The sequence below is a fragment of the Alexandromys fortis genome, unplaced genomic scaffold (assembly GCF_014885135.2).
Source record: "Alexandromys fortis isolate MF-2015 unplaced genomic scaffold, M_Fortis_MF-2015_v1.1 scaffold_32, whole genome shotgun sequence".
Lineage (NCBI taxonomy): Eukaryota > Metazoa > Chordata > Mammalia > Rodentia > Cricetidae > Alexandromys > Alexandromys fortis.
The window spans coordinates 11,497,369-11,521,670 of NW_026067938.1; the positions used below are offsets into that span (position 1 = coordinate 11,497,369).

The following is a 24,302-nucleotide window of genomic DNA, read 5'->3' on the forward strand; positions in this document are numbered from 1 at the left end:
TTGGAGGAACAGCCATTTCTCCAGCTTCTTCTTAAAATAAAACGTTTAGTGAATATAACTAACTGACAAGTGGGTTGCTTACGTCTTCCTTTGGGTGGTGTAAGCTAATGGATTTTCCTTTGACAGGACAACTTAAGAGTTTACTGTTAACAACCTCCCCTAAACCAGACCTACCCAGAGACAACCCCCTCCCACCCTTGACTATTTGTAATAATAATATTTTATTTATCATTCAGTTTATAAGTTTGATGATCACTGATATCTTGGGTTTTTGAAACATGTTTTTTGATAGCACAATGATAGCAGTTTTTTAAAAATAATTCAGAATTTGGGGAAAGGGTTTAGAATGTTTAAAAATAATAACCTGTGGTATCATACAGGAAAATGCCAATTAAAGGTCTGGGTCTTTGACTTCTTAAGTCCTTGGTGATTGGTTCTTCTGTTGCCATGGATGTGGTTCACTTAGGAGATTGATGGGGTGTAGGTGTGTTCATTCATCCCCACTGGGGGTTACTGGTTTTTCTGATGCCCTCTGATATGATGGGTGTAGGTGTGTTCATTCATCCCCACAGGGACCCTCTGGGGGTTACTGGTTTTGCTGATGCCCTCTGACATTATGAGGTGTAGGTGTGTTCATTCATCCCCACTGGGGGTTACTGGTTTTGCTGACGTCCTCTGACATGATGGGGTATAGGTGTGTTCATTCATCCCCACAGGGACCCTCTGGGGGTTACTGGTTTTGCTGACGTCCTCTGACATGATGGGGTGTGGGGTACAAGTGAGGAGAATGAGTCTCGCTAGTCTCCCTTCCCTCTTGTCCTCTGTCGTCTTCAACTCCCGGATGCTGTGTAGGAAGGACTTTTGAAAGGATAATTGCTTCTTGTCAGTGTCAACAGCATTCAATGAGTGGCTTAGGGTTTAAGTTTTCTGTCTTATTTACTTATTCTTAGGAACAGACCTGGTCCAGAAACTGCACTAACCTTTCACGTTTCGTGAGGTCCTTAACCCGTGAGAACTAGAGCTGCCGCTCTGACAACCTGTCACTGCCTAACAAGGCAGGGTCTTTGTGGAAGATTGGAAGTGGCTGTTGCTTGGAGGTTTTGGTTTGTTTGCTTGCTTTTAATCCAAGCAATCAGGCTTACATATAACTCTAATAAGTAAAATACCTGGAAAAGGCACAGCGGTGATAGTGTGAACCTGTGCCATTAAGAAAGTTGATTCAGTTCACGGATTGCTTTAGTGAACATCTTTTCTTTTGCCTAGAAATAAACAGACGTTAGGCATACGAGGCAGTTAATTTCCTTTACCCCTGCTCCAAGAGTGGCTGGATCTGCGACATGATTGGCTGTTACATAAAGCTCCTGAGACCACCCACTTTCTCCTCCCCTTTCCCATCCCTGATGGGAACCACAACAACCCATGGCATGTTACAGTGTGATGTAACTCTTCCGGACCTGCTCCTCGCAGCTCTTGCTCAGACGCAGGGCATTGTTTTTAGCTACATCTGGGAGTGCACACGGAAGCCTGGAGCCCCAGGATAACTAGCTCTGGCTTTCTTTTTCCTCTGGGTGGCCTGACCTGAGCAATGTAGGCTTGTTTTTCTTTGGCTGTATCTCTTGGCCTGGGAGAGTCCTGAGTTAGAAAGAAGACAGCATGTGATGGTCCCTGGAACCTGCGTTCCCTGCGAAGTCCCCCCACTTGCTCCGAAGACATGTTGTTGTCTCCCAAGTTCTCCTTGTCCACCATCCATGTCCGCCTCACTGCCAAAGGACTGCTGCGAAACCTCCGGCTTCCTTCGGGGCTCAGGAAAAGCACTGTCATTTTCCACACAGGTTGGTCGTGCACAGATCCGCTGCTCAGCGCTGCGTAGGGGAGGGGCGCACTGATGAGCCCTCGAATGCTTCTCAGATTTCTATGGAGACAGATAATTGGAGAGAAAGCTGGCTTTAGTGAGAGGCTTAACAAACAATGAGCTGTTTTCTCCTGTGTTGAGCCGGAGGGTACTTCTGTGGAGTGGAGGCAGCTGTAGGCTTGTTTGTGTTTATGGATGCAGGATGGTTGCCTTGGAACTTTCTGGGTGCTCTTCTCTGCCACCAAATCTGTAAAGACCAACACCTGTTAATTCACATCTGTCTTCAAATGAGGTTTGGAAATAGGGTATGTGTGCAAATGAAGGTGATTTCTCTTTGCACCGAGGAAGGAGATGCATTGTTGTGGTTTTATTTTATTGCCATTTTTTTTTTTTCACTGAGAGAAAAAGATCTCCACATTGCAAACATTCTTAAAACCATGATGCTTGTGGAGGGCCAATGAGAGGACCACGCATTTAGTTTTCCAGTCTTCCTTGTCAAAGCAAATGTGGGCATAGAATATTGCCCCTAATGCTTGTGTTGGCAGCTGCTTTTCACTTTTCTGTGCCCGATGGAAATCTCAGTGCCTCCCTTCAGGCGTATGTAAAGCTGTCTGCTGTGTTCAGACTGCACTGCCTGCTGGTGCTGCCTCTCACTTTGGCTAACGGTTGCAATGGTGGCAAATTAAGTTGATTTCATTCTGTAATGGCTTAAGTGTTCTCATAGTTTGTTGCGGCTGCGGCTCTAACAGGCTTGCCTCATGGGCATGTGGATGCATGATTTTTCCATGCCATGTGTGTGTTTCCTGTGTTCCTCTTGTTTTTCTGTTGGCTCATTGCCGTCCCTGGTGATTGCTTTCTGCAGGCTGCTTTTCGTTTTCCCAGAGGCATTTGCCTTCTCTGGGGGATAATCTTGATTTTTTTTTTTTCCCTAGCATCCCTTCCTTGTTTCATAACTCCCCTTGACCTGACATTTGGTTGGCTGGCCTTTCCTTCTAGCTCTGATGGCTGAAGGTAACGGAAGGAAGCTGGAGTCAGCCGTGGCTCCTTTCTCAGCCCAGATACCACTGTAATTCCTTCAGTCCTAAGACTAAAGCGGTGGGGACCACGGGTTGAGCTCCGTGTCTGCTGAGGCCTTGACTTCAATTGCCTGCACCCCAAAAATAAGACAAATACATAAGGTGAAAGATACAAGTGTGCTTTATTAATGTTATTCATTTTATGCCATGTATTTTCATCCTGTTCGTTCCTCTCCCTCCCCCAGCTCTTCCCAGCTCCTCCCCTCTTCCCTACCTACACAAACAAGTATGCTTTAGATTAATATTTTCTATGGTCCAAAATAGCCCTAAGTAATTTTAATATTTGTTAAAGTAATATAGACCCCCTACTCTAAGTTAAAAAGACAGCCAGGGAGCAGGGGGTGATATGCTTTAAATACATAATGCACATGTATGAAATTACTAAAGAATAAATTTTCATAGTAATAGAAAAGAGAGTCTTTGGGGTGCTGTATCACCCTAATGTGCCACTTCCTGCCCTTCCCCAGAGCTCTCACTGTCACGGTTTCTTGCTTATTTTCCCTATAGTGCTTTAACCAGACACAAAGGTATGGATGTCTTTTGTTATTCAGAATGGGAAGCTTGGTAAATGTTCTATTGCTGGCCTTTGTAAGGGTAATATATGAGTTTGATGTTGATCTACTTAGTTCTTGAGTGTGTGTGTGTGTGTTGCTGGGGATGGGACTGCGTCTTGTACCTGCTTAGCTGCCACTGAGCCACACGCCCAGGCTTTTCCCCACTCTTAATAGTCGAGAAACATTCCATTGCTGGAGTGAACAAAGGTTCGTTTATTCCAGTAGCTTTAGGATTGTTTGTAGCAGACAGCTTGAGCAAAAGGCATGAGGCCTTAATCACCAGAGTTTAGTGAATAGTGGTGTTTCAGTCATGTCTCATTTTCTGAATTTATACCAGAATTTTAAAATTCATCTGCTGAGTGTCATAATTTTTAGACCCAGAAGGCATGCATCACTAAACAAGCCCACCTTATTTTACACCCGTATGTCTGGGGCCCAGACACATGTACGCACTGCACTGACTTGTTTATATTCATAGTGAAGGAAATGCCATTGGTTGCCTTGGCGATGGGGTATCTGGAGTCTTAAGAGTATGAGGCTCTGCCTGTAACTGTGGGTATGATTATCTGGGCTTTCACACTCTGCTGTCCACATGTTCTGTTTTCCAAGTCTCTGGGCCTCAAACGCCATGAACTTCCTAGCTTTGGGCTTTTAAACTCTGAACGTCCTATGGCACCACCCTTGGAAACTAACCTTAGCTCACCACCACCCAAATCCAGTTCATCCTCTTGGCTTATTTCTCTGAATGACATCATGTTTCTTATCTGGCCATCACGGTTGACTCATCTTGTTATTCATCCTCAGCCGTCCTCAACAATTGGTTATAAAAACTTAAGACCCCACCCTTGGAGTCCTTGCTTGTTTTCACTCTGGCTGGCTTCCTTCAGGCGCTTAGGATGAAGTTTGCTCTTTTGGTGGTGGTGGGGAGCACCTGGGGATCGAACCTAGGACCGCATGCATCCTAAGCAATTGTTTCACCACTGAACTACATCTGCAGGCCTACTCTTATTGCTAACAGTAACAAAATACTGACCTAACAGTAACAAAATACTGACCATGTCCCGTCAGTGCAACTAGCCTCTGATAGAACTTTCTGGAGGGCTTATTTGCCCTGTGCCACCAGCTTTACCCTGATTCTAACCTGCTTCTGCGACTGCAAGATTAATTCGTTCTTGTCACATATGAGTATCTGTTGGGCCTGTGCCATATGCCAGGTACAAGGCTTGGTGCTGAGAAAATATCCTGGACTAGGTCCCACACAGCCCTTTTGTCTTCCTCTAACCCATAATTGGATAGGAGACCAGGCAATCATGTAGGGTGTGGCCTGGGCCCTCAGGTGGTTCTCGGCAGGTTCTTGTTACCTTCATCCAGGTGTTCCAGGAGTGCCTTTTACGTCGGCTCTTAGGATAAGTGGAACTAGCTGAGAAATAAATAAAACGTGCTCCAGGCAGAGAAAAATCGTGTTGAAAGCCTAGAGAGGTGAGGAAGCAGGTGGCTCCTGCAAAGAAAGGAGAGAACTGTAATATTTCTGAGCAAACAGTGAGGTGAGAGAGAGGCTGGGAACAAAGCCCTGGTCAAAGCCTGGGACAAGTGCACAGGGCACTGGGCGTCGTGGTGAGCTGGTATTGACCACGTGTGCCACTGAATTAGGGATGGTATTTTTTTTTTTTTTCTGTAAATAAGGGCTGGGAGAGAAAGCCACTCTGGCAGGGATCTTGTGCGATGCTGGAAAAAGATGCCAAACATGGATGAAGACTCAGGATGAGGAAGGAGCCCTGAAAGTCTGGAATGACCTCATGATAGTCCCAAGTTTCTGTCAAGAGTATTTCTTGGCAAAGTATTAAGCTAAGTTAAGTGTATTTTGGGTTTTTAATCACAGTAGACTGGTCCTAATTTTATGGTGGCTCACAATAAGGGAAATACATTTTTTAGTATAAATATTCCTTGCCTCTCAGTTCAGTTTTTCTTCCAAGCAGAAGTATTATTTAGATTGTATTGCTTGATCCTCAAATACTTAATGTTCTCTTTGTCGCAAGGCTTAAGTTAATCACACTAAGAATTTTGATTTATTTTCGCCGGGCTAATGAACTGAAAAATGATTGCTGTGGTGTTGTGTAGCAACTTCCTCCCAGTTAAAATATTCCATCCAATGGGGGAAGCTCTTTAAGACCCAGGAAGTCCCTAAAACTGACCAGATGCACTAGGTTTCTCCCTCCTTGAGTGAACAGAAGTAGTAAGGACTCTGCAGATGCTCTCAGACCAGCCAAGCTGCCTGGAAGAGGCAGAAGCAGCTGCGCTGAATGACCTAGCAGAGACTCTCCCACCTACTGAGCTGCCTGCTGGTTAGGCAATGAGCAACTGGTTCCCCGCTGTTTTCACCCAAGCCAAAGTGGCTTATGGTGATGCAACTGTCTTTGAGTCATTTGTGGCCCTGTAAGCAACCCCTCTCACCCTTACTCCTCTAAGTAACCTCAGCAAAACCCCATGGGTTCACTGAGTTGACTTTAGTGGCACTCTTACTTGGATCTGTGCTTGGGGCATGCCCTATCTGGAATAAGGAGATACACTGTTCATGTCTCCCCGGGAATAATATCCTATGACATGCAGGCAGCTCTGGAGATGTGGTTGTTGCTAGAATGTTTGCCCGATGTGCAAAGGCCTGATGTGGATCCCGGTGCTGGAGCAGGGGTGGGGTGGGCATAGCTAGCAATGGAAGTCCTAGGGGAGAACAAAACAGTATTAGTATAAAATATGTATTTACTTGAGGCAGTACGAAAGAGAACAATTTTAATTACACAGCATGTGAATGAAATCTGTTAAATTACAGTGAAATTTCATCAAATTATGTCCTTGTATTGGATGTTCGCATTGAACAACTTTTTTTTAGAATTGTTCCAAGCATGAAAACCAGACAGTTGAGGAAGTGACACACCTCCCCCTGTAGGTGGAGACTGCTCGTTCCTTTCAGGGCTGCCCAGACCTGAAATAAATCACACAGAAACTATGTTAATTGCAATACTGTTTGGCCAATAGCTTAAGCGTATTCCTAGCTAGCTCTTACATCTTAAATTTTAACCCATTTCTGTTGATCTGTGTATCACCACATGGTTGTGGCCCACCAGTAAGGTTCCATCTGGCATCTGTCTCCAGCAGTGGCTACATAGTTTCTCTCTGACTCCACCTACTCTATATCTTTCCCAGCCTGGCTATATTCTGTTAAGCAATTGGTTGAAAGCAGCTTCTTTATTAACCAATGGCAATAAAACATATAAACAGCATACAGATGGGAATCCCATATCACCCCCCTGAGAAGGAGCTATGTTTGCTGTGCATGGCTCTGGTGTCTCTGCTGTGTCTTCTGTCTCTTTCCTTATGGGTGCCTTTCTCAGGCAGCAAGCAAAGGAAATGCAGAAGGAGGTGGTTCCAGATCCCTGAAGCCAAGCTCTTGAGCTAGATCTCGGTCACATGACTATTCTACCTGAAAGAGAACTGAGAAATGGAGTGTTTGGTTCTTTGGTCACTTATGAATGAAGGAAAGAATTCACAAATGGAATCTACAGCAGACCTTACTGGTTTTTGATTCTGAAATAATACAAATCGGTTTAGGTGTTGATTAAGTATTTGTAATAATCCCACTTGTTTTAGTTTGCTTTTCTGTTTTTATAATAGAACTCTGACCAAAACCACCCTTGGGAGGAAATGATCGGTTTACTAGTTATAGTTCACCACCAAGAGAAGTCAAGGGAGGAACCTGGAGTTAAGAACTGAAACAGAGACCAGGGAGGAACACAGCAGGGGAATTACAAACTCAAGGTCATCTTTGAACTCTATGTTTAAGCTATTGTTTCCTGACATAAGCGATAATTTAAAAATTTTTGATAAGGTTGCACAGATTACCATCACTGCTAAATTGATAAAACCAGATTGTGTCCATAGTCCTGTGTGTTGGGGGCAGTCTCCGGCAATCTTTAGGCTTGATTGCACCTTGAGAGAATTACATGGCAGGCAATTAATAGGAAGAACAGGTGTGTTTAGGACGGACTAATTTTGGAGATTTGGGAGTAGAGTGTGAGAGAAGGTTCTAACACCTTCCCCACAAGCCACTCCACATTCCTCTCCTTCCCTTTGCCCCCATTCTGCCTGTCAATCTGACCATTTCCAGCCAGATGCCTGACCTTTACTGGTTGTCTCTTGCTCCGACTGTGTGGGCCTCTTGCTCTGCCTTGTAAACCCATTCTTTCCTGCCTGTCCTCACTATCATGGACCGGGGATTTGTTGTTCTTAGGTCTCCCTCCTGGCCTCTCTGCCTCTCTGGCGTTGCCCCTTTAGGTCTTCCTCCCCTTCACAGCATTGTTTTCTGTTTCCTACATGAGTAAAGCCTTGCACCATGCACAGGCCCTCACTTCTGTTTATATTCCCAGCAGCTTCATTTTTACTTTAGTTGGGATTGATAATTGTGTCAAGCTGCACAGGCCTCGGGGGCTTCAAGTCATGCCTTTGTGTCTGTTTTCTGGCTCTATTTTCAGTTTCTGGCTACCGCCTTCACTTATCTGTCTGCCTCATGGACAGATTTGGTTAATACTCTGCCCCTGCACCTAGGAATTCTTTTTTTTTTTTTTAAATATTTATTTATTATATATACAATATTCTGTCTGCATGTATGTCTGCAGGCCAGAAGAGGGCACCAGACCTCATTACAGATGGTTGTGAGCCACCATGTGGTTGCTGGGAATTGAACTCAGGACTTTTGGAAGAGCAGGCAATGCTCTTAACCTCTGAGCCATCTCTCCAGCCCTCACCAGCAATGAGGGGAGTGTTCTCCTTGCTCCACATCATCACCAGCATGAGCACCTCCTTATGTTTTTGATGTTAGTTATTCTGGCAGGTCTAAGATGGAATCTCAAAGTACATTTGATTTGCGTTTCCCGGATGGCTAAGGTTATTGAACATTTCTTGAAGTGTTTCTCAGCTGTTTTGAGTTTCCTCTATTGAGAATTCTGTTTAGATTGATGCCCCATTTTCAAATTGGATTATTTGGTTTTTTGATATCTAGTTTCTTGAGCTCTTTATATATTTTTATATTAGCCCTCTATTGCATGCTGAGTTGCTAAAAACATTTGTCCCATTCTGTAGGCTGGTGCCTTGAATGATGGTGTCCTTGCCTTACAAAAGCTTTTCAGTTTCATGAGGCCCCATCTATTAATTATTGATATTAGTGCCTGCGTTATTAGTGTTCTGTTGAGGAAGTTGTCCCCTGTGCCAACGCTATTCCCCACTTTCTCTTCTATCAAGTTTAGTATATCTGGTTTTATGTTGAGGTCTTTGATCCACTTGGACTTGAATTTTGTGCATGGGGATAGATATGGATCTATTTTCATTCTTCTACATGCAGACATTCCGCTTGACCAGCAACATTTGTTGACGATGCTGTCTCTTTTTCAGTGTGTATTTCTGGCTTCCTTACCAAAAATCAGGTGCATGCGGACTAATGTCTGATTCAATTCGACTCCATTGATCAATGTGTTCTTTTTTCATGCCAATACCATGAGTGTTTTTCTTTTAAACTATAATGCTGTGATACAACTTGTAATTAGGAATGGTGAAACCTTCAGCGGTTCTTTAATAGTGCGGGATTGTTTTGACTATCCCGTGTTTTTTTTTTTTTTTTTTTTTTGCTTTTCCACCTGAAGTTGAGAATTGTCCTTTCAAGAGCTGTAAAGAATTGTGCTGGGATTTTGATGGGGATTGTGTTGAATCTGTAGATTGCTTCTGGTAAGATGGCCATGTTCACAATGCAAATCCTGCCAATCCATGAGCATGAGATATCGTTTCATCTTCTGATATCTTCAGTTTCTTTCTTCAAAGACTTGAAGTTTTTATCATGCAAGTTTTTTGACTTGAGTTGGTTAGAGTTACCCCCAAGATAGTTTATATTATTTGAGGCTATTGTGAAGGGTGTACAAGTGTGTGCACAAACAGTTTTGTTTTGCAGTTCATGTTTTCCCATACTGAATCCATTGTAATATGAGTCAGAAGTGGCAGTAATATTGGTTTGTTGATAATATTAAGGTTTCAGATTAAAATAATTCATTGAACTCAGATCATGTTCTTTTAATAGATTCATAGATATAAGCAAAATAGTTTATCTTTTTAAATACAGTCTTATTATCAAAACAGTACATCCTCATCCTGATAAAACATGTAAGGGCATTTAAGGATAGGTGGTCATAGTATGCTTCATATTATGCTAAATTTATCATATTACAATAAGTTCATGTAAATAATAAATCCCACAAGGCTCAAGGGAAACCCTTGGCTTTCCATGTTATGAAGTAACCCATTTATATGAGCTTCGGGGCTTTGAGCATCACTGGAGATTTTTTTTTCTTCCTCTCTGATCCTTAATTGAACCAGGAATGGGGACAGGGAGGGATGTGTGAACTGGGTCATTGGCTGCCATGTAGGATTATTGTCCTAAGGGAGCATAGTATGTGGAGCAAAGATTGAGGTCACAGTGTGCTTGTCCAGCCCCAGGTATAGGGTACCCTGCCCAATGGAAGGTGTGTACCCTAGAAAAACAATGTCGATGTGTCATTTCTTCCTTGACTGTCAATTTGTTCCAGTCCTTAACAAACCCTATGTTTAAATTCTTGCCTAGATTGCTCTAGGAAAGATTCTGAGTAGATTGTATTTTCTTGCATGCTAAGCGTTGAGTAAAGACTTAAGTGCTCAGAATTTCTTTTAACCATTTTTTAACATCATTTTCTTTATTTCTCAATTTATTTAATATATTCAGATTTCTGTAGATAATAGTTACCCTGTCGCTTCTGGCACTAGAGGTGGGAGTGTTCCCATGTAAGTATAAGAACTGTTTTTTGAGCCCTCAGCACTCAGATGAGAATCTGGCACAGCTGTGCCTGCCTGTAACCCCAACATCCGTAGGGCAGTGGGGAAAGGAAAATCCTAAGAGCTCAATGGCCATCCAGCCTAGCTGAGCCCTCAAGCATCAGGTTGAGTGAGAAGATCCAGTCTCAAGGAGATAAAGTTGATGTCCTGCTCTGGCCTCTATAAGCCTGTGCATGGCTACACAAACCAGCAAACACGAGTATTACACGTATATGTCCACACAGCATAGGAGCGAAGTACATCTTTTTTAAAAAGGCAGAAAGTATGAAAATGCTTTAAAACATCTTATTGTCTGGCTTCTAATCCCTAGCCCAAGAAGGTAAACATTGTTAGTTTTACATGTACTCTGTTGTATTTTCACCATGCAGTTTATACATCTCCAAGAATCCTACAGAATATTTTGTCTAAAATGTTAGGTAGAAGGTTAGCCTCAGGCTGGGGATGTAGCTTGTGGTAGAGTTCTGGGTGTGCCTAAAGCCCCCCAATCTGATCCCCGACATTGTGGAAAAAACTGGGGAGCAGGTGAGAGCCGCCCCTCAAACTCTGTAATTATGAAATGATAGTCTCAGTAATCTGGTAAGGTTATTGCATGTATTTTGTTCCTGTGTTTTAATAAGTTACATTCATATCCAGTCTAATTTCTAGAATGTGAGGGGTCACAGAGCCTGTGTTGTTTGGCCTAGATTCTGAACGGATCTATCCCACAGAGTCTGTTTACAGTTGAGATGCCCTTTCATCTGCTCTGGCTTTATCTTTCCTATGTAGGTACCAGAAAGATCAGAGAAAAAGTAAACGGGGGGGGGGGGGGTATCCTGGGTAGCACCTGCCCATAGCTCGGGAGGTAATGCAGAGGACCACTTGAGCCCAGGAATTTGAAGCTAGCCTGGGCTACAGAGAGACTGAGGTTTGAAAAAGAGAACAGAGAACTCTCTTAACAGTAAAACCCTGCCATTGTTAGCTGGTGGGCTCCAGGTTTTTGGAAGGGAGAGTGTAAGCTGAAATAAACCCTTTCCTCCCCAAGTTGCTTTGGTCATGATATTTCATCATAGTAATAGTAGCTCTCAAAGGCAAACATTGAGGAATTGATATACAGAATATGTTGATACGCCATTTAGATTTTTGTCATTAATATAGTAAGGGATCAATTATTTTTCTGTACTATTTGATTACGGCAATATCAAACTGGCGGTTTCCTCATCTAGGGAAGTGGCAGTTAGTGACAAGCAATTTAAAAACTAAATTCACTAAAGTATGCTGGATCTTTCCCCATCTCCAGGCACTGTAAGACACAGTGGGGATTTGTTTTACCATGTAAAGCAGCCGCAGGAAGTGAGGGCCCCTTTATCTGATTGATACTAAAATATTATTTAGAATGTAACTTGATATTTAAATATTATTCTGAGTGTAACCAAGAATCGCTGACTCTTGGAACACAATCCAGATGTGTCTTTACTTTCCTTCCAGCTCCCCTGGATGGTAGTTTGTGACTCCCTAAAAAATGAGAGGAAAGAGTTGCAGCTTCAAAAGTCCCGTCAAATTCGTCACCCCAGAAGGGGGACGGCGCCACAGGGACTGCACTTCATAATAAGGAAAACTGATTTTTACTCTTTCTGGTTTCATGTGCCTTCCTTTTATATTTAGATTTGTTTTGATTGTTGAGACTGTTTGTTTCCAGACACCAAGCAGTATTGTTTTCTGTTTTATCCAGAGCAACTTAAAAGTTTGGAATGCTTCCAAAACTGAGCAAGATTTTCATTTAGAAAAGTATTTCCCAGAGCTCAGCATGGGAAGTGAGCAGGGTCTCCAAATGGTATCGTAGATGGAGGTGCTCGGGATAAAGTTCTCCTTCACCCACTATTACAACTTGGGGAACATTAAGTCTGCACTTACTGTAAAATGAAGCAATGTATCCAGGCTCTTCAACAGTGACCTCAGTGGGGCGAAGCGAGATCTTCAGTGTATGTGCCGCTTTATTAATTAGCTCAGTGACAGGTCTGCAGTGAAGACCACAGCAGTGACAGGGACAGACAGCAAGGAAGCAGCATCTGAGGCCTGTGATGGGAAGCGGGAGGGGACGGCTGGGGGAGTGGGAGGGGTTTTGGGGCTAGGAGGAGGACCAACAGGAAACAAACTGAGAAGTTTTTACAAGTGAAAAGGAACTATCTGTGAGAATTCTATAATGAAACCTATTACTTTGTACACCAGTTAAAATGAAACAAATTTACTCGTTTATTTGGAGACAGTGTCTTGCTGTGTATCCCCGGTTGTCCTGGAACTCAGAGATCCACCTGCCTCTGCATTCCAACTGCTGGGATTAAAGGAGTGCGCCATCACATCAGCATAACAAGTCTATAAAAAGGAAACTGTAGGAGCAAAGAAGAGCTTCTCAAGTTTAGTAATGTGAATTTTCCTCTGTGCTCATGTCAGAAGTAGTTGTTGCTATTGGATTTCTTTTTTAAAAATCTTCTCTCCTTTTTGATTATACCTTTCACCTTTTGTTTATAAACAAAAGGGGTTTAAAACTACATCTTTAATTTGTAGCATACTAGTGTCTAGTTCATCCTCTCTCTCTCTCTCTCTCTCTCTCACACACACACACACACGCACACTAAATCAACCTCTCTGATAAATATAGGTGCAGATATTCCCAATAAAATACTGGCAAACTGAATTCAAGATTGTATCAAAAAGACCATTCAACCTGATCAAGCTGACTTCACTCCAGAGCTTTAGGGATGGCTCAACCTACAAGAATCAATAAATATAATTCATCACATAAATAAATTCAAAAGACAGAAATCACAAGACCACCCCCCAATCGACACAGAAAAGGCCCGCATAGAAAAGGCCTTTGGCTGTCATATTTCTTTGTCAATTTTACTGGAAAATTTGAAGCCATGCCGTTGAGTTGGAGAGACGGCTCAGCAGATAAATGTGCCTGCTGCGCCAGCCTGGGAACCTGAGTTTGATCTGGGGACCCAGAGTCAAAGAGAAGCAGCTCTGGGAAGTTGTCCTCTGACTGCCTCTGGAATTCACTGGTGTTCAGATATCCACGCTTACACGCTCGTACCTCACAAACACACAATTGTAAAAAGCCATGAAATAATTGTTATGCGCCCATTTTTTTATGTTTCTGAGTTGCTTGCTACCTGTGTTTGATTCATATGCGTAATTCTTGGCTCCACATGAATCTTCACAGTCATGAATTCCAACCACCCTGATCCCAATCGATTGCAATCTGCTTCCATGTGTATTTCCCAATGTAAACATGGTTCAAAAGCTTTCATGTCGCGCAGTTAGCTGCCTGTGAACCCGTGTGGCGGTGATTATAAAATTTACCCTCGCACAACTTTGTGCTTTCATTTCTTCCTCTTGCAGTTGAGAAAGGCCGGCAGAAGAATCCCAGAAGCCTGTGCATCCAGACCCAGACGGCCCCGGATGTGCTGTCCTCCGAAAGAGCACTTGAGTTGGCACAATACAAAACGAAATGTGAAAACCAAAGTGGATTCATCCTACACCTCAAGCAGCTTCTTTCCTGCGGCAATACCAAGTTTGAAGCATTAACGGTTGTGATCCAGCACCTCCTGTCCGAGGTAAGGATGTAAAACCTGCGGGCGTGGGGAAAGGTTGCTCAACTCGTGCTTGTCCTACAGATATGTCTGAGTTAATGATTGGAGGACCAGGGCACTATCTCTCTAGCACCGTCTGTCTGTCTCCATGTGCGTGCGTGTGCGTGTGTGTGAGCGCACTCATGCACATACTTGTGCACGCTCATGTTTATGGTATGTACGTACAGGTAGAGACTAAAGAATGACCTCATTTATTGCCCAGGAGTCATCTTTTTTGAGGCAAGGTTTCTCATTGGCATGAAACACACCAAGCTGGCCATGTTGGCTCACGAGCAAGGCCCAGGGATCGGCCTGTCTCCACTTCCCCCACCAATCTATACTGGAAACTAAGCCTGGCTTTTGTTTGTTTGTTTTTTTGAGACAGGTGTTCTCTTTGTAGCCCTGGCTTTCTTGGAACTTGCTCTGCGGATTGGATTGGCCTTGAACTCTCAAGAGATTCTCCTGAATGCTGGGATTAAAGGATTGTGCCATTACCGCTACCATGCCTGACTTTTTAAAACTGAGGGCACTAGAGATTAAACTCTGAACTTTGTCCTTATAAGGCTAGGGTTTTACTGACTGAGCTATCTCCAGAACTGAAACTATACATTCATCACTCACTCAATACTTGCATCAGTCTTTAGAATTTGGGATTACAATAATGTTGTGTTATCACCGCTCATTCCTTCTGCCTTCACGTACGGTGTATAAGCATGTGGACATACGGGTGCAGGCACCCATGTGTGCAAAAGCAAGAATGGTCCTCTGTTGCTCTTCTTACTTTTTGAGACAGAGTTTCCCACTGAACCTGAAGCTGGAAGTTTCAGCCAGGCTGGTTTGCTGGTGGTCTCCCACTATCCACCTGTCTCCAACTCCCCAGGCTGAAGGTATAGGCATGGACTACCATACCTGGCTTTTTAAATGCGTATTGAGGATTTGAACTCAGGTCCTCTTGCTTTCACAGCAAGCCCTCCTAACCACTGAGCCATCTCCCGAGCCTGCTAATATTTCCCTTCCAGAGTCTCTTAATTGGAAAGACAGTAGAGAAAAGATAATTGCCTGTAACATATATATGTATATATATACATACACACACACATATATATACACACATACATACACACACATATGTCTCACTAGATTCTAGTAGCATTAAAGTTTCATTCCACTTACTTTTTTGGGTCTAATTATATACTGCTTTCCCATTTAGTTAATACTTTGGAAAATGAGATTTCTCTTCTTCCCAAGGTCATCTCTTTAGACCCGACTGATCACTGGGTTCCAATAGCACCTCTCTGTTTCCACCCTTCTCTCCGCAGTCCATCCCACGCACTGCTAACTCTGCAGAGCACTCATTCCTGCTGAGGTTACCCGAGTGGTTCTCCACTGCCCACAGAGGGTCTGATGTGGGCACCTCTGTTTCCACCCTTCTCTCTGCAGTCCATTCCGTGCACTGCTAACTGGGCAGAGCACTCAGTCCTGCTGACGGCCCTCTAGTGGCTCTCCAGGACTCTCGGGAGGGTAGTGTGTGTCTGTGAAATGATCATTGTGAGTTAATCATCATGAGTTAAGAATTGGTGGGAACTACACATGGTACTTAAAGACTTAGAAAGAAAAAGGGCATATGGATATATTATTGGTATTTTTCATTGATTAGATTGAAATGGGATGGTATATGTTTGAGCTGAGTAAAAATACTACTGAAATTAACTTTTTTAAAAATGCGCCTACTAGGAAATTATTAAATTATGTATGCTTGTCAGGAATGATTCTGATTTATTAGCTTTGACTATACAACTCTATAATTTGACACTGGTGCCCTTTTGCATGGAACTCTCACCGCCCAACTGCTCGGTTGTGTATTAGGGAAATGAAGGAAAACAAGATAGAGTTAATATTTGTGAATAATACCTGGTATTTATCTTCTTAAATGCTCGCCCGGACCATAGTAAATGGGAATGTACAAATAAGAAAATGAAGGCACAGAGCTCAGAGCCTCCAGACAGCTAGCAGGGTCGATCCCGGCTGCTGCCCTCCTAGGATCCCTGCACAATCAGACCTTTGTACGTGAGCATCATTGCATCACGATCTGCACGCAGTGTACACAGACTGATTCTACAGACAAAGTCAAATGCTAGTTAAGAAATCTTTAATAAATAAATAAATTTAAAAAAATAAAAAATAGAAAAGAGCCATTAAAATCTGGAAATCAAAAAAAAAAAAAAAAAGAGACAGCCCTGCCTTCATTGCTCCTCCATGGGCAAAGGTCCAGGAATGTACTTGAAGGAAGCAGGAATCTGCCATCTCTCTGTCTTCATCTCTAAGGGCCCCTTCTGGCAGGAGCATCCTAAGGAATATACAAATAAGCTGTTAAGAAGAGTCTCTTCGGCCCAGATAAAGTTGGCCCCTAAACACAAGTCATGTAGTTCATCAGGTGCTCGTTGAGGAAAGAATAGATGGATCCCTGGATTTTAAATGGCTGCGGATTTAGTCCGTTGAGCGATGCTTTCTTAGTCCACAGCATGACATACTCTTAATGAGTTTCAAGAACCTTTTTTTTTTTTAAGTTCTCATACATGACCATGATTACTTGACCCCACCGTTACTGTATGAGGCAGAACATCATGGCAGAAAGGAAGTGATGGAGCATGTGCCTCATTGCCGTGGGAGACAAGAGGAGAGAAAGATCATCGTGATAAAAGTGGTGGAGCACGTAGCTCACGCCATGGGAGACAAGAGTACAGAAGGAACAGCGTGTTAGGAAGTGATGGAGCATGCGACTCATGCCGTGGGAGACAGGAGGAGGGAAAGATACAGGAAGAGACCAGGCACAACGTAACATCCTTTAACACCCTGCTTTAAGTAGCTTACTTCCTCCAACCAACAGGTGCCACCCCCTCATTGCCCATGCAACTCTGCATTCATCTGTGGAATAGAAGTAGCCCGCTGATGAAGTTCGCATCCTCACGATCCAGTCATCTCTCAACAGCACCAGCTTGATGCGGTGGTCAAACCTTTAGCGCTTGAGTGTGTATAGAGGGATGCTTCTGTCCAAACCACAGCAGAGCTGCTCTGTATAAGTGACTCTGCTGAATCAAACCCAGGGACCCTTCTCGGGCCGTCTACCTCTACCTCTGCCCATTCTCTGTACTAAAGGGACTTACACTTCTTTCCTATACGATGGGTCCTCTGTGCTTGTTTCTGCTTTTATGCATATTTTATTTTATGTGTTTGATACATGTACATCTGTTAGTTGCAGTTTCCATGGAAGCCAGAAGAGGGCGTCAGATCCCTAGGAACTGGAATTGCAGACAGTTGTAAGCTGCTGTCTGGCTGCTAGAAATTGAACCTGGGTCCTCTGGAAGAGCAGCCAGTGCTCTTAGCCACTGAGTTATTTCTCCAGTCCCTGTTTTTGCTTTTATAAGATAAAGGTTCCTAAGCAGGGTCTGCCTCCAGTTCTTTCTTTGTAAAACCACGCCAAGAATTGCAATAGACAGAGCATACCTGAGTGGACAAAGTGGAGGGAGAAAATGAGACCCCAGATATATCGTACAAGATACACGTGCGAGCCCTATGCAAATGTTCCTCACTCCTTTGTTGGACAATCAGTGATTCTCACTGGTTGCCTAATGTGTACAAGGCACTGTTACGAAACAGTTGAAAGGGAAAGACAGGAAAAGTTAAGCAACTGAAATTCTCTTAACCCTTTACTTCGTTCGTACCCATTATTGATACATTTGGACACTGACAGCCAGCACTGGTGCTGGTAACCTTAGAGTCTTCATTAAAGTGTTGCTAGGCAGATTTCTTGGTAAGGTAAAACAAGACCAAATAGTTTGTTTGCAAATAGAATCTAACCTAGGCTAGCACCTTTAAAAAAGAAAAAGAAAATGGGAGAAGAGGAGGGGTTAAATGTTGCTAACAGTCTGATTTGTCTCAGATTTAAAGGAAAAAGAAAGGTGTCCATGGCGATAAAAGTGCTGGAGGAAATCAGACGTAGCCACGTCCGAACTGTCTGATGCGGCTCTTTCCTGTAAAATTCTCTGTGCTCTTGAGGTTAGTTGGTAGCTAGCAGAGTTCAGGCACACCAATGGACGCCAGCCAGCTACTAAGTGCTTGCGTCCCAGTGACCGTAATTAAATTATGGAGAATCCCATTTTTTTCCCTTAGAGCGTTTCATATATTTAATGCATGAGCATGAAAGCGTCTTCATGTGGAGTCCCCACCTTGCTCCCCAGTCTCCCTGTGTGTTGGGGGAGGGGCCTGCATGGCATATAGCACAGAGATAATGAAATGAACCTCTTGTCTGGACTATGAGTGGTTCATCATCTATGACAGAGACGCTAACCTAAGCCACTGAAGAAATCAGTCTGTCTCTAACAGGCAGAATGTATTTTATCATCTGGAAGTAACAAGTACATTTAAAGGGCAAGCAACCCAGACGGCCATGCAGACTCTTAACAGTACGTCGGTTACAGTATGAGCTCGATGGTGTGCATTTTGAGTAGATCCTATTTAACATCCCCAGTTTCCCATGGTCCTGTGCTGTTTCCCCTCAGATGATGTCATTTGGTTAATGACCAAAGAATTGGTCTTGGACGTTTCCCCGCTAAGTTCCAAGCTCCTGGAAGGCAGTAGCTATCCATGTCTCAATTTTCTTACATATTATGTGGTGTATGATATGAAATGTTCTTAGTTGATAGCTGAGTAATAACTTAGAATTCACAAAGATAAACGTCCCTTCTGAGCATTTGGGGGAGGAGATGGGGCATCTGACATTTAACTTTCCAGAAAGCATATAAGATGTATCAGGTTAAGAAAGCCAGGCATCCAAAGGGGGGTAACATTGACAGGATCTTGGAGGAAGGCTAGCTTTTCACTTACATAGATGAGCTTGGGATGGTGAGCAGGAGCTGGACAGTTCCAGTCCCTCATACAGATACTATCCCTGAGCTCAGCTTCCGGTCCAGGTGTTGTGTTTGTAATACGCTCTACAGGAGGCTTCTGTGAGCTCTAGGGAGTTTATACACATGGGAAATAATGCCCTCTAGGGGTAAAGAAACCCATCCCTTCCATGGTTCAGTACCGGGCTCTCATGAACCAGGGCTAGAACAGAGACGACAGAGCAAAATTCAGAGAGTTAGAAACCTGTTGCGTAGGAAGAGTAGTCTGATGGTCTCCCTCTGCCCCCTCCCCCTCGCCTCTGGTCAATGAGGCCAGGCGACAAATGACCTTGATATCCTCTTGCTGTTTAGAGCTGGCAGAGGTCTGAGGACAGTTAAAGGCAGTGGATAGGAGAGATGTCTAATGACCCCGAAACTCCACTAATAAGGTCACGGCCCTTGTGTGTGTGTGTGTGTGTAAGCACTTGCGGCGTTTCCACAGTTCTCCAAAGAGGAACATCTCTAGAGTTAGCCTTTGCCATCTCCCTCTCTGTTCTTGCCTTTTCACCCCCTTCTGTTTGCGACTTGACTGCTGTGGGAAAGGGGACCCTGAAGCAAGTTCCTAGGTTCAGATCTGCTTGTCTAATAAAGCTGTCCTCTGCTTTTCCTTGACTCCAGTGGCAAACCCCTGTTTACCTGGTGTGTGAATAAAATTAAGGCTTGACTCGAAAGTACTAGAAAAGTCCAGGCGTGGTGGCACATTCCTACAATCCCAGAACTCGGGAGGTGAGGGCAGAGGGAAGCAAGCCTGGGGTCAGTAGTGAGGGAAGAAAAGAGAAGAGCAATGTATGTGTGGGTTAGTCTGTTGTCTCAAGCTTTCACTTTTGCATTAGAAAAGCAATTGTTTATTATTTTTTAAATTTGAAGTTCTTGATTGGTTCCAGCACAACTTGAACTGTTAAAATCTTTTAGGATTCTATCAAGCATTAATGTGTAAATATACCGGTGGGAAAAAAAATGTACTTTAAAATTTCCGGTCACTGTTAGCCATCCATAAGGAAAGAGACTGAGGGACTAGTACGATAAAAGCGATCAAATATGTGTGATCTCCAGCTCCCAGGTCAGCGCTTCCGGTCTCTAAAACATCAATGGGCTGCACTCTGCTGGGGTGTCATCTGAAATCCTAAATCACAACAGGGCCCCCTGTTTGCCCTTCGCCTAATTCATCATGCCTTTAGTATACGGGTTTTGAAGAACAAATTTCCCTTTTCTATTAGCAAGCGTGATAATCTAATGACCTCAATTAGAGATGGAGTTAAAAAGGCCCACATATCTAAAAATAGCTCCATTATCCGCGCGGAGAGGGTCCCGTTTCTGTTTCCTCCGCCCCGGCTGATATTAAGTAAGTGGCGATCGATCAGGGAAATGTCTGGCTCCCATTTCTCATAAATTGAAGGGCTGTGGCTTTAAGTAATCGCGGGCAGCCTGTGCCAGAGGCAGGAGCTGCAGTATCAGCTTCTGTGGGGAGAGAGAGGAGTCTGAGGCAGTAACCTGCAGGACGCGAGGGAAGGCCACCAGGGCCAATGGCGCTCCTCCGGGGTTGAGCTTTGAATGTGGGCAGACCCGACCCGGTGGGGGGCGGGGCCACCTGTGCACTACTCGGACGGTGCAGGGGGTGGGGGAGTTGGAGACCGAAGCTGGAAAATGGGCTGCCCCAGCAGCAAAATGTGCCTGTCTCCTCCATGTGCAGCAACAAGGGTAATTAGTATTTGTTTACAGGGCTTTACTGGAAAGGGTATCAGGGACTAACGCAGACCCTGTCTGGAACCAGGGCGAAGTGCTTTGGATTGAGAAGCAACCCTAGCCCGCAGAGGCCAGTCTCCTGATCTCTGCCACACTGTGATCCAGATGCGGGAGCCCCACATCTGTGGTGATCCCAGGAAGGGCATTTTCAGAGAGCTGGGAAATCCTCTGCCTTCTTAGTTCCATCCCGGTGCCAGGGAATCTGCATCCCGAGGAGCGGTGGCTAACGATTGTGTTTGTGTGTGTGGATGTGTGATTGCTACAGATCCTGCAGGTAACTTGAAAACTATTCTTTATCGCAAGATTTGATATTTGCACAATAAGCCCGACGGCCTTTACTTCACTTCTGTTAAATGAATTTAGACTTATAGTTGCTCCGTGATGTAAGAATCATTGGGAAATGGGGTGTAGCTGGGTAAAATCAATGTAATTTCATCTTTAAGAGATTAAATTTGGTTTGTCCTACTTTTAAAAACAAACTTTTCTTTTTCTTGTGTAGAGTACAGGATTGGCCCTGTAACAAAAACTTTTTTTTTTATTATTTGCAGATATGGGACAAAGTCCTTATAAGTGCCTATGTTTAGAACATTAAATATTTATCTTAAACCGATTAGGCCTTTATTGCCCTTGGAGGGGGAGAATGCATTACGTCTTAAGTACAGCATACATTAGCTGAAAGCGTCAGTGGGTCTGCAGTGAGCACCAGACGCAAAGCAAATATTTTTAAATGAGCCATTTGTTTCCTCAGGGGAAAGTTTCACCAGGACCCGGGAAAAATACAGATCTTTGAAACCCCAAATTCCTTCATGGCAAAGGGACATCTGTGTTTTGCTTTGTTTTTAACGACACAAATTGTTAGCTTAAGTGATTTGTATCTTGGCTTCTCGATTCTGGGTCTCATTTTCCTAGCAATAGTAAATGTGTATCTTACTGAAAAGGGACCCTCTTCAAACCCTGAGTAACCCGATGTGTGTTTTCCACAGCGGGAAGAAGCTCTGAAGCAACACAAAACCCTCTCTCAGGAACTCGTCAACCTCCGGGGAGAGCTAGGTAAGAGCGGGGCGAGCGAGAGCTCCTTTTCAGCCCTCGGTTAAAAGTTACTGCAGTTGACAAATCCTTGCTGCCCTCCTGCTCTGCAGCTGGAGCTGCATTCTCCCTTTCCCGTATCTGTGCAAACGCTTTACTGTCAACATGGCTTTTGAATCTTGGCAGTGTGACCTCAAGATCACAGAATTCCTGGCACTGGTCTCTGAGTAAGCTAGCAGAGCTTTCCGATGGCCAAAGCGTGCTCCCTACCCCACAGACAGGGACAGAGTGACTTTTTTTGCGACTGTGAAGGATATCCTGTTGGGTAATTATGCCGTGTTATTTTAATTTTCTTGGAACCACTTTTTATATTATCTTTCTCTGATAAGAGTATTTACATTGCACATCTCAGGGATGGTATGTGTGCACTTACAAAGGATGTTAAGACCGCCCATCAGAACAAGGACGTCCTATGCTACTCAGTCAGGATGGGCTAAGGAAGAAAGAACATTACCAACTCCAGGGGCAGCCTAGTGTGCCTACAGCGCTGCACTCTAAGTCCTATTGTTTGCTGTCTGAGTTCTCGGCTCTTCTGAAGATCTAAGATATGAAGGGCAAAGATAGTATTGTTGCCCTCCTTTCTACCTCAGCTACAGTGTTCTTCCCCCCCACCCCACCCCACAACACACTCACTCGAGGTCTGTGGGGACCCCTCATCCTAGGAATCTAGGAATTGGTTTCTGGATTTAGCGACACCTAGATCTGGAGTTGTTCGGCGAAAGGTCACTTGCCTTGTCCCGGGCTTTGCTTGTTGATGGGCTGTCCGGAAAGTATACCTAGCAGAAGTTCAAGGGGGAACAGCTGGAGATAAAGCAAATTTCGCTCCTTTAATTCCCCAAGAATCCTGTTTTCCTGGGAGAACCAGACCATAATTTAATCACTGCCAATCTGTTTGCTAGGACTGGAATATTCGTCAACAACCCCACTGGTCCAACCAAGGTAAAGGTCGAGGGGCCGGTGCCTGTGGGGTAAGATGGTGCCCTTTCCTATTCCTTGTACTGCCCAGGGGGAGCTGAGGCCAATTCATAACCAACCCTTGAGGTTCATGACAGTAGATAAGGCATCTGTGCCCTGTGGAAAAGTCTCTTTAAGACAGTGCAGAGCTCGGTGATGGGAGAGAGCTCTTGCAAACCAGAACAGCAAGGGCCACTGCAAGGGCGGCCCTGATCCCAGACTGCTGTGAAGGCCTTCCACTGTCTAATTTGATCTGGCTGCCTCCCTTTTGGCTACTCGATGACCAGCAGAATTGGTTTGTCTGCGCCTTAAGTGCTGTGATGGATGCGCAGTTAGGAGATGAAGAAAGAGGGCCTTTTGTGCGTTTCCAGAGTTCCTCAGAACTCAGCGGAGGTGGCGATGAGCCCGCCTCATTCAGGTTTCCACTCTGAGAGAAGTCAGGACGGGACAGAAGGGGACACTGAGCTCTCAATCAATGCCTCTGCTTGAATGGGATCCTCTGTTCACAATGAAGCAGTTTAAATGGGAGCCCAGGTCCCCAGCACTTCCAGCTATCACACGGCCTGTCAGGAAACAGCCGCGCTTTGTACTCTCACCTCTCTGTCCAAGATAAGGAGAATGTGGCCTGGTGTGTTTTTCCTGCCACCGTCAACGTGTCAGGAAGCTATGGGTGGCCTGTTTGTATTGTTTTGTCACCCGAGGCTGGAATGGAGAAATGGTGTCATTTCTGCTAGCTACTGAGTCAGACAGGCTTGCTCAAGTACCAGCACTTGCTGGAAATACCAGCATAGGCATCTGGGAAAAGGTTTGGCTTGGCCAGTAAATAGAAGAGAATCCCTTGAACAAGTGTGATGAAACTGGGCAGAAAGAAGGTTCTCGAAGCTTTCAGATACATTTGTGTCATGGGCCAGAATGGAAAAAGATCAGGTTAGACATCGAAGTTCAAACCTCAGTTTTCCAGTTTGAGGCAATAAACCATGTAGGACCATGGCGTCATAGTTGCCAGGCTCGAATCCTTGGGATGGAAGCTGGCTGGCCCAGGCCTGTCAGGTCACCTTTCTCCTGCTCCAGTCTTAATCTCTCTAAAGTGACAGTATATATGTATGTGCCCCAGGGATGGTCATGAGGCTCACATGAGGTAAAACATTGCAAAACATGCGTGCCGGGTGTTAACTGCCGTTAACCATGCATGCTGGGATGTCTGCAGTTTTGTGTTTATATCGTGTGTGTGCCTGTAATCTGAGTACTCTGGAGGTCAAGAGGATTGCTTCAAGTCCTAGGCCAGCATCGTGAGTGACCGGCCAGCCTGAGCTACATAGTGAGGACCTGCACACACACACACACACACACACACACACACACACAACTTCACAGCTGTGTCGTGATTAGCCACATGGCCTTTTTGTGAAAGCATAAACTATACCATGGGAAGCAATAGTAAGCAGACGAGGTGCTATTAGAAATCCCTCAGGACAGGCCTGTCACACTCAAATACTCAAATGCAGTGAGACCCAACCAGTCAGTTGCTGTTATGTTGGTGTTTAACGTTGGGTTAGCAGTGTGGGTTTTTTTTCCTTTAA

The 24,302-nt window shown here is 44.3% G+C and overlaps 1 protein-coding gene across 8 annotated transcripts in view; it reads left to right on the top strand.

The window, feature by feature from the left end:
* The window catches only part of Mtus1 (microtubule associated scaffold protein 1), a 121,733-nt gene that overhangs the window by 75,323 nt on the left and 22,108 nt on the right, over nucleotides 1-24,302 (top strand). For 6 of the 8 annotated variants that reach the window (XM_050147205.1, XM_050147204.1, XM_050147203.1 and 3 more), the window contains 2 exons: nucleotides 13,767-13,981; nucleotides 21,666-21,732. In XM_050147205.1, the coding sequence (XP_050003162.1) occupies nucleotides 13,767-13,981; nucleotides 21,666-21,732 (282 nt within the window). Of the gene's footprint in view, nucleotides 1-1,444; nucleotides 1,833-13,766; nucleotides 13,982-20,446; nucleotides 20,638-21,665; nucleotides 21,733-24,302 lie in introns of those variants that run through there. The other 2 variants (XM_050147209.1, XM_050147210.1) reach the window with 2 other exon arrangements.